We start from the raw sequence: 17,890 nt of genomic DNA on the forward strand, positions 1-17,890 counted from the left end.
ACATATGTTTTTAATTCCCGTAGTTTGTAAAATTTTTGGTTTTAGTCCTATATTTTACCATTGAACATTTTGATTCCTAAATTTTAAAAATCAGTATTTTTAATCCTTGAGAATAAATGCCATGTAGGAAACGGAGTTAACCATTGTTTCCCCTTAAGAACTAAAAACACTTATTTCATGGATCAAATAGTAAAGTAGAAAGACAAATCAATTTCTTTTATAAAGTATATAACTAAAAAAATATTTTTTCTTTTTTTTTTTAGTAATGCGAGGTTACCAATTCGGCACAGTGAGTAACTTCAAGACTTATTTTTTTGGCAAATTTCCTGCATGGGGTTACTTTTAGAAACATTTTTCCGAAATGGGTCTGTTTCTAAAGTAATCCCTGCATGGTGCTCTTTTTTACGTAGAGACCATGCAAATCGCAGGAGGGATTGGCGCTTTCGTTCTCGACGCGACAGCTGGCCATGGTGTCGCCAGCTTCAATGGCGTGTTGCAGGCCTGGACTCGCCAGTTTGACTGGCGAGTTGAGGGTAGGGGACTGTTGTCCTCAGACTACGTGCAGCAGCGTTGCAGGAGGGAGGGACAGCTTTTTGGCAGTGGAAAGCGCCAGTGCTACTAGCGATTTGTGCTGCAGTTAGGAGTAGCCAGTAGCACTGGCGATTTGAGCTTGAAGTAGCCATTCCCAATGGCGATTTCAGCTCCTTTATAAACCACAGCTCCGCCCATTTCATGTGCGTTTCTTGAAATCATCTGAGAGCTGATATTTTATGTGCCTTTTCTAAAAAATAGTGAGTTTCAAATTGTTTATTATCCTATTTTGTGTTGAATCCTAAAAACGTTGTTGAAGGCAGGTTTAAGGTACAGCTTTAAGGTATAAAAGTTCAAATGTGTATAGTTATTTTTTAATTATATTAAGTTGGTGTTGGTGTAAAAAAAATTGTATTGAATATGAAGTTTATAGTTATTTTATAATTATATTAAGTTGGTGTTGGTGTTTATGTTTTATTAGTGTCTTAAAAATTTATGAGTGTTCTTTGAAGTGTGTTTATGTTGGTGTTTTTTTAAGATGAAGTTATAGTATTTTTTAAATTAAATTAGATTAGGTTCATTTGTTGGTGTGTTAAAAATTTATATGCGTTGAAGTTGAAAGTGTTATTTATTTTAATATATTTGTAGTAATAATTTTGTAATTACCTATTTTTATTTTGAAGTTATTATTGTGAAGATTAACTATTTATATGTCCGCCTAATTGAGATATTGTACAAATGATTGATGCTATTGATATTTAGACACTTACAAATTACAGACACCATAACAATACGTTTAAATTTTTGTTATATTTTTTTCCGTTAAATCATTTAACGAAAGACAGCATAATAATTTATTTGACAATGCTTTGTTGTTTCTCGTATCATATTTATTTGAATATATTTGTAGTAATTTTGTAATTACCGTTTTTTCATTTTGAAGTTATTATTGTTAAGATTAATTATTTATATTATTAATTTCGTTCATGAATTTTTTTTATTTTGTCTTTAAAATTTATTAGTTTGAAATTATTCATTTTTTTTTAAGTGTGTCCCATGAAATTTATTTCAAGTTAATTAAATTATTTTAAAAGAAAAATTGAATGTGAAATTCCAATAAAGGGACCTTTTGTGATTAGATTTTATTAGTTTGAAATTATTCATTTTTTTTAAGTGTGTCCCATGAAATTTATTTCAAGTTAATTAAATTATTTTAAAAGACAAATTTAATGTGAAATTCCAATAAAGGGACCTTTTGTGATTAGATTTTATTAGTTTGAAATTATTCATTTTTTTTAAGTGTGTCCCATGAAATTTATTTCAAGTTAATTAAATTATTTTAAAAGACAAATTTAATGTGAAATTCCAATAAAGGGACCTTTTGTGATTAGATTTTATTAGTTTGAAATTATTCATTTGATTTAAGTGTGTCCCATTTTATAATTTATTTGACGTGTTAAAATATTGTTTTTGTAGGTACACGATGAATTCGATTATAACAGTGTTGTATTTCAATGGAAGGGTATATGAAGAAAATGATGGTGTAATATTTGAAGGCAATAAAAAAGCGATTCAAATTAAACGTGGAATTAGTTTCAATGCTTTGAAGAAAAAAATTGGAGATAAGGTAAAGTTACTAAATAATGAAATTATTTCTGCTATCAGCTGTAGATTTTTAGTGTCAGGAAAATATACTGCCTTGCAAATTTGTGATGACGAAGACGTTGAGACGATGCTGGAAAGTTTTAAACAACAACAAGAAATGTCAGTTCTAGAATTGTACATAGAAAAGGATGTGGCTGGTGGTTCAATGTTTCATTCTGCAAATTCCCTTACATCATGTGGAAATTATGTATCTAACGATGACACACAACCGCCAACAAATATGAGCAATTTAAATCTTGACGAAGATGATGATCATGATGATGATGATTATCTTGTGTCTAACTCATAGGTTGAAGAGTCTTTAGACGAAGATGACAGCGTTGACGGTATCTCTGATACAGACGATGAAGTCATCGACATTCCTCAACCAGTAAGAATTGTTCACCCAGCAGAAGGTATAATTTGCTCAATTAAAAAATTAGACAATACATTTATTATTTGATGTCAATTGAATTTAATGCTAAATAAGCATTATTTGAATTATTTTTTTTGAACTGTTAGGTGCACAACGAATTGAAAATCCATTTTGGAATGATGCTTTACATTATAACAATATCAACTAGAGTTATCCTGATGAGGAGGACATTTGCGGTTTGGAGATGCCGTCGACCTTTAATGTTGACCAAGAATTATATGTTGGCATGGAATTTGATAGTAAAGATGCGGTAAAAAATGCACTCAAACAATATGTTATGAAGGTGCATCAAAGTTTCAAAGTTGTTGAAAGCAAATCGAACAAGTATGTGGTTTGTTGCTTGAATAAAAATGCAGAGTGTCCTTGCCCTTTCTATATGAGGGCAATTTTATCCAAAAAAACAAATACGTGGAAAGTCACACAATGGGGTGGACCACACACATGTATGAATATGACCATGACACAAGATCACGAAAAACTTGATTCAGATTTAATTGCCACTTGTGTAGTAGGTACGTATTTTATGTTCATATTATGTTAATTTTTTGTTAATTGTCATTTAAATTTTGTTATGTTATTGACAGGCATGGTCAGAGAAGATCCATCAATAAAAATTTCTTTGATTCAAGAGAGGATTAATAGTGAATTTGCGTACAAGGTGTCATACAAAAAAGCGTGGTTGGCGAAACAGAAAGCCATTGCAATTGAATATGGCGATTGGGATGAGTCATATGCAAAACTTTCGTCGTGGCTAACACACATGCAAAATCATTCTCCTGGATCATATTTTCAAGTACTACATGACGATTTTATCGTTGGGAATACGGTTAGTCGCGAACACCGTTAGTTTCATAGAGTTTTTTGGACTTTTGGCCAATGTAAAGAGGCTTTCAAGTACTGTAAGCCAATCATACAAGTTGACGGCACACATTTGTACGGCAAATACCGTAGGACCCTCTTAATGGCCACATCACAAGATGGAAATGGTGGTGTCCTTCCTCTAGCATTCGCGGTGGTTGAAGGTGAGACGTTGACAGCGTGGTCATGGTTTTTGGCGCACTTGCGTGAACACGTCACAGATAAAAATGGTATTTGTCTGATATTTGATCGACACGCGAGTATAAAGTCCATTGTCGCTAACGAAGCACTTGGTTGGCAACCTCCCCACGGTTATCATGTCTACTGCGTGCGACACATAGCAAGCAACTTCAATCGAAAATTCAATAATGCAAAACAAAAAGAAATGTTGAAGAAATTGGGTAAGATTTCATATTTGATGGTCCCGTTTATTTACCTTTCATATATACTTATCCACGTTATTCATAACTAATTTTATGCAGCCTACACTCCTTGCAAGCACATTTTTGATCAAAATTTAGAAAAATTTCGTGAACTGAGTCCAGCTGTAGCAACATGGATTGATCGCATTTCAAAGGAAAAATGGACGATGGCTTATGATAGAGAAGGACGTCGATATGGTCACATGACAACCAACCTCTCAGAATGTATCAACAAGGTTTTGAAGGATTGTCGCAACATTCCCATAACAGCATTGGTCAAATCAACGTACAGTAGGTGTCGAAAGTACTTTGTTGAGCGTGGCCGCCAAGCGCAGAGACAGTTAAATGAAGGGCAAGTTTATTGTTCAAAGCTTGTTAAAGAACTTAGAAAAAATCAAGAACAAGCGTGTTCGCACATCGTTCGCGTGTATGACATCCACTCCACAAGGTTTGAAGTAGAGGAGACCTTCAATCCTATTACGCAACGTGGCGGACAAAAATGGGCAGTTAACTTGAATGGTCATTATTGTCAATGCGGAAGGTATTCTGCGCTTCACTATCCATGTTCACATATTATTGCAGCTTGTGGTTACGTGAGTCTGAACTACTACCAATATATAGATGTTGTTTATACAAATGAGCACATCTTAAAAGCTTACTCCCCACAATGGTGGCCTCTTGGGAATGAAGCGGCTATTCCTCCCTCTAATGACGCATGGACACTAATCCCTGACCCAACTTCAATTCGTGCGAAAGGTCGGCCAAAATTAACAAGGATAAGGAATGAGATGGATTGGGTCGAACCATCTGACCACCGACAAAAATGCAGTAGATGTGGAGCCGAAGGGCATAACAGGCGTCGCTGTCCAATGCAATCTGAGCATGGGAGTTGTTCAAATCATTGATTTATGTATGTTAGTCGAGTGACTTGTATTTGTTTAAGTTCTATTCAATGTATTGAATTTGTGGGGTTGAATAAATTTGTTAGTTAAAAACATTACTTATTTTGGTTTGTGTACATTACCTATTTGTGGGTTTCAATGAATTCGTTACTTAAAAACACATCCATAAACCCTAACCCCAAGCACTAGGAAACACCCCTAATCCATTAAACCCATAACCCTAACCCTAACCCAAACCCAAGCAACCCAACCCTTAAACCCCTAACCTCTAACCCTAACCCCCAATCCCTTAAACCCCTAACCTCTAACCCTAACCCCTAACCCAACCCTTAACCCTTAAACTCCTAACCTCTAACCCTAACCCTAACCCAAACCCAAGCTACCCAACCCTTAACCTTTAAACCCCTAACCTCTAACCCTAAACCCTAATCCAACCCCTAATCCCTTAAACCCCTAACCTCTAACCCTAACCCCTAACCCAACCCTTAACCCTTAAACCCCTAACCTCTAACCCTAACCCTAACCCAAACCCAAGCAACCCAACCCTTAACCTTTAAACCCCTAACCTCTAACCCTAAACCCTAATCCAACCCCTAATCCCTTAAACCCCTAACCTCTAACCCTAACCCCTAACCCAACCCTTAACCCTTAAACCCCTAACCTCTAACCCTAACCCAAACCCAAGCAACCCAACCCTTCACCCTTAAACCCCTAACCTCTAACCCTAACCCCTAATCCAACCCCTAATCCCTTAAACCCCTAACCTTTAACCCTAACCCCTAACCCAACCCTTAACCCTTAAACCCCTAACCTCTAACCCTAACCCTAACCCAAACCCAAGCAACCCAACCCTTAAATCCCTAACCTCTAACCCTAACCCCTAATCCCTTAAACCCCTAACCTCTAACCCTAACCCCTAATCCATTAAACCCCTAACCTCTAACCCTAACACTAACCCTAACCCAAGCAACCCAACCCTATCCCTTAAACCCCAATCATCTAACCCTAACCCCTAATCCAACCCCTAATCCCTCAAACCCCTAACCTCTAACCCTAACCCTAACCCAAACCCAAGCAACCCAACCCTATCCCTTAAACCCCAATCCTCTAACCCTAACCCCAAAACCTAACCCTAAAACCTAACCCTAATGCATAAAACCTAACCCTAACCCCTTGCCTTAACTCAAAAACCTAATCCCTAAACCTAAACCTTTACCATAATCCATAAACCCTAACATTAAAACATATCCATCAACCCTAAACCATAACACCTAACCCTAAACCCTAACCCTAATCTCTTAACCTACCCCTAAACCCTACACCCTAACCCTAATCCATCAACCCTAACCCTAAAAACTAACCATAATCCATAAAACCTAACCCTAACGTAAATTTAGTTTTATTATTTGTGAACTTAGTTTATTATTATAGTTTGATGCGCCACATAAAATTTATTGTAAACTTATTATAGTTTATTATTTGTAAACTTAGTTTATTATTTCATTTGTGTACTTTAGTTTTATTTGTAAACTTAGTTTATTATTATAGTTTGATGCGCCACATAAACTCTATACATTAGTAAGGCATAATAAATCAAATGCGATAGATTAATTGTCAAAATCAAATGTCTTACAAACAACAACAAAATTACACAGATACATCAAAATCAGTCATTATGGTGTCCGTGATGTCGTGAGGATGTGCCACATGGTCGATCCCATCTTCGCGCTTGACGATCAGGATTTCTTCTGCCGCCGCGTTGTCTCCCCGCTTCTGCTTGCTCAGCCTCTGCAGAAAACTCCTTACGCAAATCAACACCTAATAAGTCGCCCATATAAGGTATTGCTCCGGGTACATTCCATTGCGGAGTAAATGGGGCGTTAGGTGTTGCCATGGGGGCATCGTGCTGCTGTGAAGGAGTCATAGTGGGCCATGAAAAATGAGGTTGTGTTTCCGCAACACCACCGAACGAATGTGAGGTCTCAGAAGTATCAGTATGATGACCTGCAAAAGGATACTGATACATCTGTGAAGGATATTCGGAAAATGTTGCTGGCGTGTAATACATTCCATGACCACGCTCCATCATTTGTTGGGAATATTGTTCGGCTTCAACAGGCTCCCTTCGTCTGCCTATGCCCCGAGTTTCAACACTTGACTGAAGAATGTGAAACTCTGGGGCTGGGAATTCACGCTCTGATGCTGGACCATGTGACACTGGCTCAGTGATTCTCTCTTGCTCTTCAGATATAATCGCTAACTTATCGACGTAAGGCACAAGATCATCAACCGTCCACGTGTTCCTCCCTTGTGGTGACACCATATATTGTAAAGTCTCCACAACTTCACCCTGCAACTAGTAGACTCAACAAATTATTGCTCATGCTTAAGAAATTAATTAAAAGTTAAACATTGAAAAACAGATAAATACCAATGCAGTTGTGTTTGCATTGTTTGGGTCGACAAATATCTTTGTTTTACGCCTATACCACACCATGTAGTCCGAGTTATAACCCAGTAGGCCCTCCTGTCGAGGATAAACGTCGACCCTAAACTCTGCTTGATTGTTCCACTGACCAATGATTGGGGCCAACAGGTGGAACCAATTCTCATCTTGTTTTCCTTTGAGTGTTATGCCATGGAGATTCTGCGGTTGCGAAGGACACCCGGGAATGAGTTGTTGCAATCCAAATTGTCGTAAAACTCTATCGGGTTGGTGCCACTCAACAACATGGAAACAAATCAGTGGCACCACCGCAAACCAGGCTACACTTCCAACCACACAAATTGGAGGCAACACTGCCATCACAGTTGCTGTGTATGGGTCCCAGACAAACTGCATATAACAACACACTTGTCAATTTTCAGTCAAGTGGCTACATATTAAAATTTCATTTAACCATTACATTACGATGTTCTTACCTCATGTCATTTCATCATATCCAATTTGCGACGAAAAACTCTAAGATCATCATTGCCAATATGCTGATTTCCACGTCGCAGCCACCTACAATAAAAATGAAATCATCATTGTCAACACGTTCCATCATTAAATATTTTTAATTCAAATCTAATTTTTTAAATGACAAACCTGTGTTCGAGTGGTTTATTTTCTATGACGGGAGGCGTCCTCTTTGGAGCTAAAGTGGTACATCGTTCCCATGCCCACATTTGGATTAAGATGCACATACCTCCGATTGATTTAACTTTGTAATCGGTGGCGCTGCACATCTCTCTATATAAATACGCAAGCACGGCAGGTCCCCACGCATACGTGCTGCACTGTTCAAAGTCACGTAAAAATTGTAGGTACCTTAAGGAAACTCTGCTACTACTTTTGTTAACAAAGAGGACACCTCCTATGAATCGAAGGATCCACGCACGGGTAAACCTTTGTAATTGTTCAACGTTACCCTCATCAATATTTATGCGAGAAAAATGGTGAGTCAGCCAACTTAATTTGACGACACTGCCTTCAAGTTTGCCTTCCTGTGGTCGGACTCCTAATAATTCTTCACATAAGTCGGCCCAATCAAGATTTGTTGAACCAATTAGTGGTGTCCCGTCAGTACGAAGACCTAATAAGACTGACACATCTTGGAGAGTAATGGTAGCCTCTCCGCATCTCAGGTGAAACGTGTGGGTTTCTGGCCTCCATCTTTCAACGAACGCACTAATTAAGGCCGCATTTATCTTTAGGTATCCCATCTTAATTATCCAATAAAACTCACATTGCCGAAGCAGAGGAACAATTTCCTCTGGTATTTGTTCTTCACCTTGATACATCGGCACTGCTCGTCTGATGTGTAGTTTTTTGTCTGCTTCTCCATTCCAAACATGTTCTGAAACATGCTCGGGTTGCATCCACAAAACGTCACCCTCAATTGGACCAGACCTCGTTTGTATACTTGATGCGCATGATGACGAAGATGCCATTGATCCTACACAATAAAATATAATACAATAAAATTAATAATAAAAATTACACATAGTCTCCAAATTTCAAATAAATAACAAATATTATAATTATCAATTCTACCTAAAACTAACTTAAGATAAAAAAAATAATAACACATATTCATAAAATTATAATTATCAATTCTAACTAAAACTAACTTAAGATAAAAAAAAAAAAACTAATAACACATATTCATAAAATTATAATTATCAATTCTAACTAAAACTAACTTAAGATAAAAAAAACGAATAACACATATTAAATTATCAAATTAAATTAAATTTATCATTTCTAACTAAAACTAACTTAAGATAAAAAAGCTAATAACACATATTCATAAAATTATAATTATAAATTCTAACTAAAACTAACTTAAGATAAAAAAAAAACTAATAACACACATTGAATTATCAAATTAAATTAAATTTATCATTTCTAACTAAAACTAATTTAACATAAAAAAAAACTAATAACACATATTCATAAAATTATAATTATAAATTCTAACTAAAACTAACTTCAGATAAAAAAAAACTAATAACACATATTAAATTATCAAATTAAATTAAATTTATCATTTCTAACTAAAACTAATTTAACATAAAAAAACTAATAACACATATTCATAAAATTATAATTATCAATTCTAACTAAAACTAACTTAAGATAAAAAAAACTAATAACACATATTAAATTATCAAATTAAATTAAATTTATCATTTCTAACTAAAACTAACTTAAGATAAAAAAGCTAATAACACATATTCATAAAATTATAATTATAAATTCTAACTAAAACTAACTTAAGATAAAAAAAACTAATAACACATATTAAATTATCAAATTAAATTAAATTTATCATTTCTAACTAAAACTAATTTAACATAAAAAAAAACTAATAACACATATTCATAAAATTATAATTATCAATTCTAACTAAAACTAACTTAAGATAAAAAAAACTAATAACACATATTAAATTATCAAATTAAATTAAAGTTATCATTTCTAACTAAAACTAACTTAACATAAAAAAACTATAACACATATTAATAAAATTATAATTATAAATTCTAACTAAAACTAACTTAAGATAAAAATACTAATAACACATATTAATAAAATTATAATTATCATCAGCATACAAATAAAATAAAAAAATAATTAAATAAACTTACTGAAAAATTAGAATTGAAGAAATTTGTTCAAACACAAACACCACAACAGCAACAATCCTTCTTCACAACACCAGCAAGCGCACCACCAAGCTTCTCTCTTCTCTATCTTTTTCTCGCGTGAATGGTCTACGGGGGAGGGGTGATTTAAAAACCCCAAGCAACGCAAATCGCTGCTCGTGCTGGCGCTTTTGTCCAACCAAAACGCCATTGGAGCTGGCGACACCCTGCACCTAGGAACTGCACGTCGCAGGTTGCAGACTGCAGCGTTGGAAATAGCCTGCACCTAGGAACTGCGCACCCCTCAACTCGCCAGTCAAACTGGCGAGTCCAAGCTCCTGCAACACGCCATTGAAGCTGGCGACACCATGGCCAGCTGTCGCGTCGAGAACGAAAGCGCCAATCCCTCCTGCGATTTGCATGGTCTCTACGTAAAAAAGAGCACCATGCAGGGATTACTTTAGAAACAGACCCATTTCGAGAAAATGTTTCTAAAAGTAACCCCATGCAGGAAATTTGCCTTTTTTTTTTTGGTGTATAGTACTTCAAGACTTCACGATTTTGTTTTTGGTTGAAATCAGCATATAGACCTTATTTGCTTGGGTCCTTGCATATGACTTCTCCTCATTGACTTATATATAGACATAGCAAGAAAACTCGTACCCGTGTATACCTGTTCGAATTCGTCTCGATTTTGACAGGTAATACCTAAGTTGATCGGGTATGAGTTTGGGTTTAGATTTTTCCGATATACAAAAGTCAGATATGGGTACGGGTATGGGATTTCTACATTTGTCCCAACCCTGAACCCAAACCCGCCCCGCCACTTAAAAATTTTAGAATTTTTGCATAATTAATCAAAATGCCTATAATTTTTATTACTAGTTAATTTTATTTTAGAATTTTTACACAATTTAATATTCTTTTCTTAATGATTTTTGTAGACACATGCGCTATTATAAATTTATTGATATATAAGTAGTTAAAAATAAATGTTTAACAATCAATTTATTTTTTCTAAAATCAAATTTTTAATATTTTCTTCACAAAAAAAATTATTTTTCTAATTTGAATAGAGTATGGGACGAGGTCGGGGATACCCGATACTCAACGGATACGGGGATGAGATAATAAATTTTAACCCGTCGGGTATCGGGTACGAGTATGAGAATATGTTGGAGAGTCAGGATTGAAGATTGGGGAGACAAGACTCATCCCTAGTCCGTCCCATTGTCATATCTACTTATATACATGAACAGATTGGACCCACTTGAATTTTCCCAGTTCGTACACTAGCTAGATCCTTTTTTTCAGTCCAACAAGCTTACTAGGGAGCGTTGTCCAGAATTAAAAAACTTGGTAGGAATTTAACATGCAAAGTTAAGACTACTGGGAATTGCTTACTATAATTTTTGCATAATATTATTAGGATATATTTTTCACTCACTTATGAACAGGGATTACAAATTCATTCAATGAATCACTACAAAAGTAATAGCTTGCAAATTATATTTTAAAATTATTTCATCTCACCAAAAGTGGTAAATTGAACGTAATTTATAAACACTCCCTTTTCAATCCACCAATACGTCTTTTAAAAGGAAAAAAACCATGAAAGTTCGTGAAAGCCAAATCAGAAACCTCAAATGTATGAGCCTAACAATGCAATAAACATAGGCAGAACATGAACCCTAGAATTTAAAACTGAACCTAAGCCACACATTAGGCTGTAAGACCCTCTGGTCCCTTAGCCTCCATTGAGAGGCTATTCCATTCCACAAAAAATCTCACATTAAATAGAAATTGAGTCCAAAAATAATTTATAAACACTATTCTCTTTCCCATTTAGACGCTTTTTAAAGGATAAAATCATGAAAACCCATCAGAATCAAAATAGACAATATCTTGTGTATGACATTGACGAGCCTTCAAACTTCTATCGTTTGTAGTCATGCATGCTATGGATGTTTAAAAGGCTTACCGATATATACAAATTAAAAATACTAACATGAAAAGTGTATCATTACATTCATCACTCCATGAAAGCTTCGAAAAGATTTTAAAAGAAACAATTCTATAAAGGAGATTGACATCACCTCCACAAAATTAAATAGTTTAGGCATATCCTTACATGGTGACCATATATTTGCATGCTAAGATACAAAACATAAATAGGGGCCAAAATCATATTTAGCACCACTGATTAATATCCATTTTCTGCTCTTTCTCTAATCTTTTATTAACTTCGGATGGGAAACAATCAAACCTTTATTACCTTAAATAGGAAACAATGGCCTAACCAGAATTTCTATCACCTCCAAAACCAGACTCTAGAAATCCAGTTTCGTTCAGATGACTGACATCACCCCACACTTTTAAGGTCCATTTGTCCTCACCGTACAAGTGAAAAACACTAACACATGTATTGAGTACCTTCCCAGGCTTACCATTTGGGCATGCCCACTTGTAAAGGGCTCTGATGAATCCTCCATGAGAGACAACAATTACTCGCTCCCCTGCAATTAACACGGCTAACATCAGCCTAATGTAGCAGTTAGTGGACTTTGAAAAGAGATACAACATCTACAAAAAAAAAAACACGTTATGCCTATGTTATGGAAACAGATCCTCTCCATTTCTTCCACTACCATGCTTTCGGGAAATAAATGATACTCTCCATTATTATGTGTGACATATCTCCATTTCATTTATTTTCCCAAAACTATAGTAATGGAAGAAATGGAGAGGATTTTGATCCCTATGTTATCTAAATGAGGTTATTGCATGAGCTAAAAAGATCTCAGATCAAACCAATGATAAATTAGGAAAACATAACGTCCATGATATGTCATGATGGAAGGACTTTCACTGGTAGCCTACCTTTATGCTTTAAGCCAATTTTAAGCAATGCAGATGTGCTGCGATCATAAAGTTGAACAAGACTTTCTCCACCACCCTGCACATTTGTATATGGATCAATGTTATGTATATGCAAAATTTAAGGCATTCAATGTATTTATAAAGTATCTGTTTGCATCAGGAGTCAAACGAAGTTTGCCCACTGGAGGGAATTTTTGCATTAGGAAAGATTGACTTGAAAATTGTGACTCTACCTTGTGAAATGTGAAACTCCGTTAAGCAAAGAAAACAAACAGAGCCAAAGTCATAAACTGAATGACAAACATCAAGTCTTAAGAAGCAATTATCTACATATATGTATCTCTGTTTCTGGATTAAGCAACAGGTATTAGCCCATGTTTGGTGATTAATTTAGAGAAATAACCACTTCTTTTTTAAAGAGGATGTTAAGAACACACTATCTAACATACTCCTTCCAACACACACTTTCTGATTGGTTATAATTTATTGAAAATTACAAAATCATGAGAGAAAATCATTAAATATGATGTGGGATCCACAAATTTTTATCATTTTAATTCCAACCAATAAGAAAATGTGTTAAAAAAAAGTGTGTTCCTAGCATTTCTCTTTTTTAAAAGCTCTCTTAGCGAGTTGATAAAAATAAGTGATTATTTCTCTAAAATAAACTGAGCCTAGCCTTTACCTTTATAATCTCAATTCTCTCTATTTGTAACTCATAACTTAGTTCATGACACATCTGAACAGGAAAACATCCGTGATGAAAGGTCATTCCAAGATACAACTGTACAAGCAAGACTACTTGGCAAAGATATATTTACGATATGAAACAAATAAAGCAATTAGAAGATGGATAAATAAGCAAGTTCTACATCTAAATATAAAAGCAAACTTCACAAGATTTCCTAGCATGTCTAGAGTTTTTAAAATGGATGATCTAACCATTATTTAAACAATCATTGCTTGAGTTCTCTACCCCAAGTATTTATTGTTCTTATTTTACTATGCCATATGGTATATGACATCTTTCGGCTGCTTTTTCAAGTTCCATATGCAGCCAAATATATGCAATTTCAGGGAGCCATCAGTTATACTCGTCTTCTTCCAAATTCTTTGGACAAGCCCAACTGAACTTGAAGAATTTTCCTAGGTAGCCTACTCCAAATTTACACTCTTTACATTAGTACTTTATTGTCAAGGAATTCCATGCATACAAGTTGGTTTCTATGAAACTTACTGGTATTTCTTGATCTTCGTTCTTAGACACAAAAGCCTTGTAAGCTGTGGGATTAGTTTTTGCTATTTCATGAAAAACATGGCCTTGAAGATCCCCTAGGTGTCTCTCCCGTAGGTCAGAATCCTTGACAACCTAAAATTTCAACCAAAGGAAAATATTGTTAGGAAAAAAAATACATGATAGGTCAAAAATGCTATAATGAGTAGAATTAAGAAATGGATAAACACCAGAACCAGTAGAATAGAAAAAAAAAATGAATTTTATTCAAGAACCCAATTGCAGTTCAGAGTTGTACCAGAACTTGGAGAAGAATGAATACTGAATACAGAAATTGCCTAGGGGAGTTTTGAGAGCCCCGTGATCTCTCCCTTTCACTCAGTTCAACAAAATGAGATATTCTTTCCCTCTCTACCAAATATTAAATTACAGTAAGAATAGAAAAAAATGAGAGCTCCAAGATCTCTTCCTTTTGATTCAGTTCTAAAAAATGAGATACTCTTTCCCTCTCTCTCCCAAATATTCAATTACAGTATAATTAAGTATTTTTGCTGCTATCAGTTAGAATGTCTACAAAACATCTCAGCATTTCCTTAGTATATATCAAAGAATCAAAGAATATTTTAAAATATCTTTAAAGTATACAACATCTTAGTAGATCTTTATATAGTGGAATCAATTAGTAATCTAATTGACATGGCAACTTTAGGGGTTGTTCCCTATTCATTATGTTTCCTGACCTATTTTCTTATTTAATTAAGATTTGCAACCTTATTGTATTAGTGAGTTTGGTCATGTACTAGTAATACTACACCAAGACTTGATCAAATTATGAGTAAAAACAGAACCACCAGAATAGTATTTTATATCATATCATAACACACTATGTCTCAATCACACATCCTATTATTCAGAATCATTATTCACTTTTCCTCCTTCCCTATCTAGGATTTAACTCTTCTAAAGTGAGAAAATGTGCAAAGTGTAAAAGGGTGTATTCACCCTTGATGTGAACTAAAGTACCACACAAATTTAATCCACTTCAAATCAAGGGTGGATATTCCCTTACTTTCTCACATTACACAATGTCAATTTAGATAAGTCAAATCCAGTTATCTCAACCCAATAATTTCAACACCATGTAAGGAAAAGGAATAACTCATCTCTGTGTACTACTTCATAGTTACTAAGCGACAACAAGATTACTTCAAGCATAGTCAACCTCTAGTCCAGTTACTGATAAAAGACAAAAAAAGTTTGCAAACCTATAAACCAAATGAGCAAATGACTTTAAGCTATGAACATGGTAAAAAGGAAACCATTAATATGCTCTTAACGTATTACAGTTGAATCAATAATATGCAACACGAAGAAGGATTTAAGTTCAAACCTCGATCCCTCCACACTTGGATGCAACTATCAGTGCTGTTTCAAAAGCCCGTTTCAAGTCAGAAGAATATATAACAGAGGCCTTAGGTTCCCTGGATAGTCTATCAGCCACCTCAATTGTAAAATTTACAGAAATTAGGATCACAAGGGCATAAATAGAAATGTAATGTAAATGAAAACAAAAACTGTAATGTAAGGTCACTGTCTTGAATTGTATATAGAAATGAAAGAATGCAAAAAGCACAACTTACTACAGCTGCTTGCTGTCTTCCATTTTCATTTAATTCAACATCCAGGTGCCCCTGTTTACATATGAGCGAAATTTGAACATACCAAGGCTGAAAACTCCAAAAGGAGCCACACCACATATATTAGAAATAATGCACAAGAAAAAAATTTATGAAATATAAACACATAGGTGACAGATATTTATATCACTGTAGAAGGATTAGGAGACTTAGAAAGCATATTGTCATTACTATGGCACATCCACAAGTTACTCACAATACTAGTTCAAAAAGTTATAATTTTATCTTAAAAAGTTATTTACAAGCATGTAACTTTGATTGTTCCCTACAAATGCAGAAGTTTGTAACTTTAGGATATAAACACTGTATCTTTGTTTTTAGGACAGCTTACATAATTTTCAGGACAAAAAAAAAATACAAGATCTTTTTGATAAACACCAGAAGTTTATAATTTGTTTGGAATTTGGATAATGTTTTCAATAAGCTACCCATATAGCACCTTCTCAATAATGTACTGCAGTAAGCCCCTATACGAGAATCTTAATCATGCAAAACTAAGCCTAGAAGGAGTCTTAAAGCTAAGTGATGGAAATTACAGGGAAGACAGTATTTTTACAGCAAAGATAGATTTTTTATTCCTTCAATTTAAAGTATTTTTACTCCATCTATACCATAAAAGTGAACGACTTGGCTTCTCTGCTGTCCCTGTGCTGCCCTTTTGAAACAATACCATTTTCATGATTTTTAAAATTGAATCACATATTAAATATTAACACAACTGTTATGCGACGTCATTTTGAATGGGCAGCACAGGGATAGCTTGGAAAGGGACAACAGAGAAGCCAGATCCAAAAGTGAATGAGCTGTGCTAGTGTGAAGCCAGGTACACCCCGTTTCAATTTCACCAACGCTTTTAGAAATGGTAAATCATCTTTTTACTGTCCAGGTTATATTGAAGTTAACCCCAACCCAAGTAGTCATCAGAAATTAGTCCCACAGATGGGATATGCATATCTAATGAATATACTAAATTGCCTTAGTGTAATGGAAAAACCACCATAGGTGTTGGAGTTTAATAAATATTTTATCCATTACATTAAATTATTTAGAGAAAAAGGCACTTAAACTACTAAAACACATACTGCAGAAGCCAAAAAAACCATAGCAAACACAAATTAGGTACAACACTTAACATCACCAAAATTCATATTGAAGTAAGAAACATATTCCATTTCACATGAAAATCATGAATTGCTTTTTCCATTCTATATCTAGAAGTGTAATTCAGTCATCACACGGAAATGCTACTCTACTTTCCTTTGCAAAAAGCATTTCATTAGAAAACCTAAATCCTTGAATTTCTGTTGTATGGAACAAATGCAATTTGGTGGGAGAGAAAAAGCACCTGGATTTTTGCAGTAGCATTCCAAGCTGTTTCGCCATGACGCACCACAACAATCTCCGCATAATCAGGATGGGGGCTGTTAATGCTATAAGCAACATCATAAGGTTACCAATTAATTTGAGAATGAATGGTTAGAAAAGTGAGAAATTCGTTCAATTGGGAATGTTGATACTGTAAATGAGTAATTATTTTATTTTTCGTGTTTAGAATCATAAGCATGGACATGAAGAATCGAAGGAAGAGTTGAGGAGGGAACCTGGAATGGGAACCGTTGTTGTTGTTGTTGATGGCAAATTCGGCCATGGTTTCTGAGGGAGGGAGCGAGCGAGTGAGTCAGAGTCAAACAATGAAGCTGCGCTTGTTTTCGCTGATCTTTATATTTAGAGGAGTGATAACAACACTCCTTTAATACGATTGGTTATTTGGTTCACATAGTTTGATAGGTTTTAGTAATGTTTCTCTCTCCTGAATTTATTAAATGAATTATTTTATCAAATTTTGGTAGATTTTACTTCTTTCAATTTATTAAAAATGAGTCATCAGCATTCCTCTTATATTTATATACTTCTTTTGTCCCTAATTATAAGATTATTTTTTAAAATTTGTTTGTCCCTATTTTTTTTCTAATTTTTAGATCCATTCATTATTTTTTTTCCTACACATGGTTATTTACTTATTCTCTCTCCAAATATTAATTAAAAAAATTAAGTGGATAGAAAGATAAGAAAAAAGTAATTTTGAAATGATAGCATAATTATTGACAGATTTAACATGATTATCTCAATTAACTATTTTTCTTAAGAGACAT

At 34.6% G+C, this 17,890-nt stretch overlaps 2 protein-coding genes and 1 non-coding gene across 7 annotated transcripts; all 3 read right to left on the reverse strand.

Moving 5' to 3' along the window:
• Positions 1 to 6,382: 6,382 nt before the first annotated feature.
• LOC102667770 (uncharacterized) lies at positions 6,383 to 8,815 on the reverse strand. 2 transcript variants are annotated; one of them, XM_006579748.4, is made up of 4 exons: positions 7,885 to 8,815; positions 7,716 to 7,800; positions 7,225 to 7,629; positions 6,383 to 7,143 (listed from the first exon to the last, which is right to left on the reverse strand). In XM_006579748.4, exons 3-4 carry the CDS (start codon positions 7,597 to 7,599, stop codon positions 6,460 to 6,462), a joined length of 1,059 nt encoding a protein of 352 aa, XP_006579811.1. In that variant the 5' UTR covers positions 7,600 to 7,629; positions 7,716 to 7,800; positions 7,885 to 8,815; the 3' UTR covers positions 6,383 to 6,459. The 2 variants fall into 2 exon arrangements, with proteins under 2 accessions (XP_006579811.1, XP_006579810.1); XM_006579747.4 differs by having other exon boundaries at positions 6,383 to 7,149.
• A 3,165-nt stretch (positions 8,816 to 11,980) lies between these two features.
• LOC100804369 (probable phosphoglycerate mutase gpmB-like) lies at positions 11,981 to 17,479 on the reverse strand. 4 transcript variants are annotated; one of them, NM_001252785.2, is made up of 7 exons: positions 17,339 to 17,462; positions 17,083 to 17,167; positions 15,681 to 15,731; positions 15,431 to 15,541; positions 14,044 to 14,175; positions 12,807 to 12,882; positions 11,981 to 12,442 (listed from the first exon to the last, which is right to left on the reverse strand). In NM_001252785.2, exons 1-7 carry the CDS (start codon positions 17,383 to 17,385, stop codon positions 12,222 to 12,224), a joined length of 723 nt encoding a protein of 240 aa, NP_001239714.1. In that variant the 5' UTR covers positions 17,386 to 17,462; the 3' UTR covers positions 11,981 to 12,221. The 4 variants fall into 4 exon arrangements, with proteins under 4 accessions (NP_001239714.1, NP_001386690.1, XP_006579431.1 ...); NM_001399761.1 differs by having other exon boundaries at positions 15,681 to 15,767; XM_006579368.4 differs by having other exon boundaries at positions 11,999 to 12,442; positions 15,681 to 15,767; positions 17,083 to 17,158; positions 17,339 to 17,479.
• MIR5672 (microRNA MIR5672) lies at positions 12,548 to 12,680 on the reverse strand. Its single transcript, NR_048908.1, has one exon. It is a non-coding gene; the product is annotated as a microRNA MIR5672 (primary transcript).
• Positions 17,480 to 17,890: the final 411 nt, after the last annotated feature.

The sequence above is a fragment of the Glycine max genome, chromosome 5 (assembly GCF_000004515.6).
Source record: "Glycine max cultivar Williams 82 chromosome 5, Glycine_max_v4.0, whole genome shotgun sequence".
In the NCBI taxonomy this organism is placed as follows: domain Eukaryota; kingdom Viridiplantae; phylum Streptophyta; class Magnoliopsida; order Fabales; family Fabaceae; genus Glycine; species Glycine max.